Source organism: Chlorella variabilis, assembly GCF_000147415.1.
Source record: "Chlorella variabilis unplaced genomic scaffold CHLNCscaffold_25, whole genome shotgun sequence".
NCBI lineage: Eukaryota > Viridiplantae > Chlorophyta > Trebouxiophyceae > Chlorellales > Chlorellaceae > Chlorella > Chlorella variabilis.
The window spans coordinates 580,414-581,281 of record NW_005435063.1 but is presented as its reverse complement, the minus strand read 5'-3'; the positions used below and the strand labels follow the sequence as shown (position 1 = coordinate 581,281).

The following is an 868-nucleotide window of genomic DNA, read 5'->3' as shown; positions in this document are numbered from 1 at the left end:
CCTCCCGCCGGTACAGCCCTCGGCCACCAGCCACAGTCTTCTCGCCTGTCGAACAGCGCGTCCACCACCTGGGCCACCACCTCCCGATCCAGGGGCGCCGCCTCCCGCCCCTCCTCCTCCTGCCCCTCCTCGCCGCCGCCGCCGGGCAGCTCCTGCGGCGGGTTGGCCAGCAGGTGCATCACCTGCAGGGCAGAGAAGTGGGCAGGGCAGGGCGGGCAGGGGCGGGCAGAGGAGTGGGTGCGGCAGGCAGGCCAGCGAGAGGAGCAGGCAGGCGGGCGGGGCGGGCAGGTGAGCGGGGAAGGGAGGGCACGTGGCATCACGGCGCAGCTAGCCAGCATGCCTGCAGGCAGGCCCAGCAGCGCCGCCGTGCAGCGCACCTGCAGCACCCCCGCCAGCTGCAGCTCCGCGGTGCTGGCCTCGGGGCCCTCCCCGCTCTTGCGACGCTGCCGCTTGCCCCCCGACTTGTTGGCCGCGGCCGCCTGCGGGGCGCGGAGGAGGAGCAGCAGCAGCAAGTGGGGCTGGGGGTGCCACCCAGCAAGCCCGTGGTGCCGCCTGGCAGGCAGCCGGAAGCAGCGGCACACAGGCAGAGGCTGGCACAGGCTGGCACAGTGGGCAGGCGCCAGCCAGCACCTTCCCCAGACCCCACCCGCCAGAAGCCTCCCCAGGCGCCCTGCCGCCGCCCCGCACCTGCAGCACCTGCTGCCCCTGCTCCTCCAGGGCCGAGGCCACCAGCTCCGCCACAGCGTGGCGCACCGCGTGGCTCTCATCCGCCAGCAGCTCGTACACGCGCGCAAACTGGCTGGGCTGCGCCTCCTTCAGCCGCACCAGCAGCGTGTTGAGCTGGACCTGCGGCGGGGAGGGAGCGGCC

General features: G+C 74.8%; 1 protein-coding gene across 1 annotated transcript in view; it reads right to left on the bottom strand.

Moving 5' to 3' along the window:
- Positions 1-34: 34 nt before the first annotated feature.
- Positions 35-868, bottom strand: part of CHLNCDRAFT_139605 (hypothetical protein) — a gene marked incomplete at both ends in the record, with an annotated part of 4,036 nt that continues 3,202 nt past the window's right edge. Inside the window, 3 exons of the mRNA XM_005843982.1 lie at positions 35-182; positions 378-479; positions 688-846. Of these exons, the coding sequence (XP_005844044.1) occupies positions 35-182; positions 378-479; positions 688-846 (409 nt within the window). The remainder of the gene's footprint in view (positions 183-377; positions 480-687; positions 847-868) is intronic.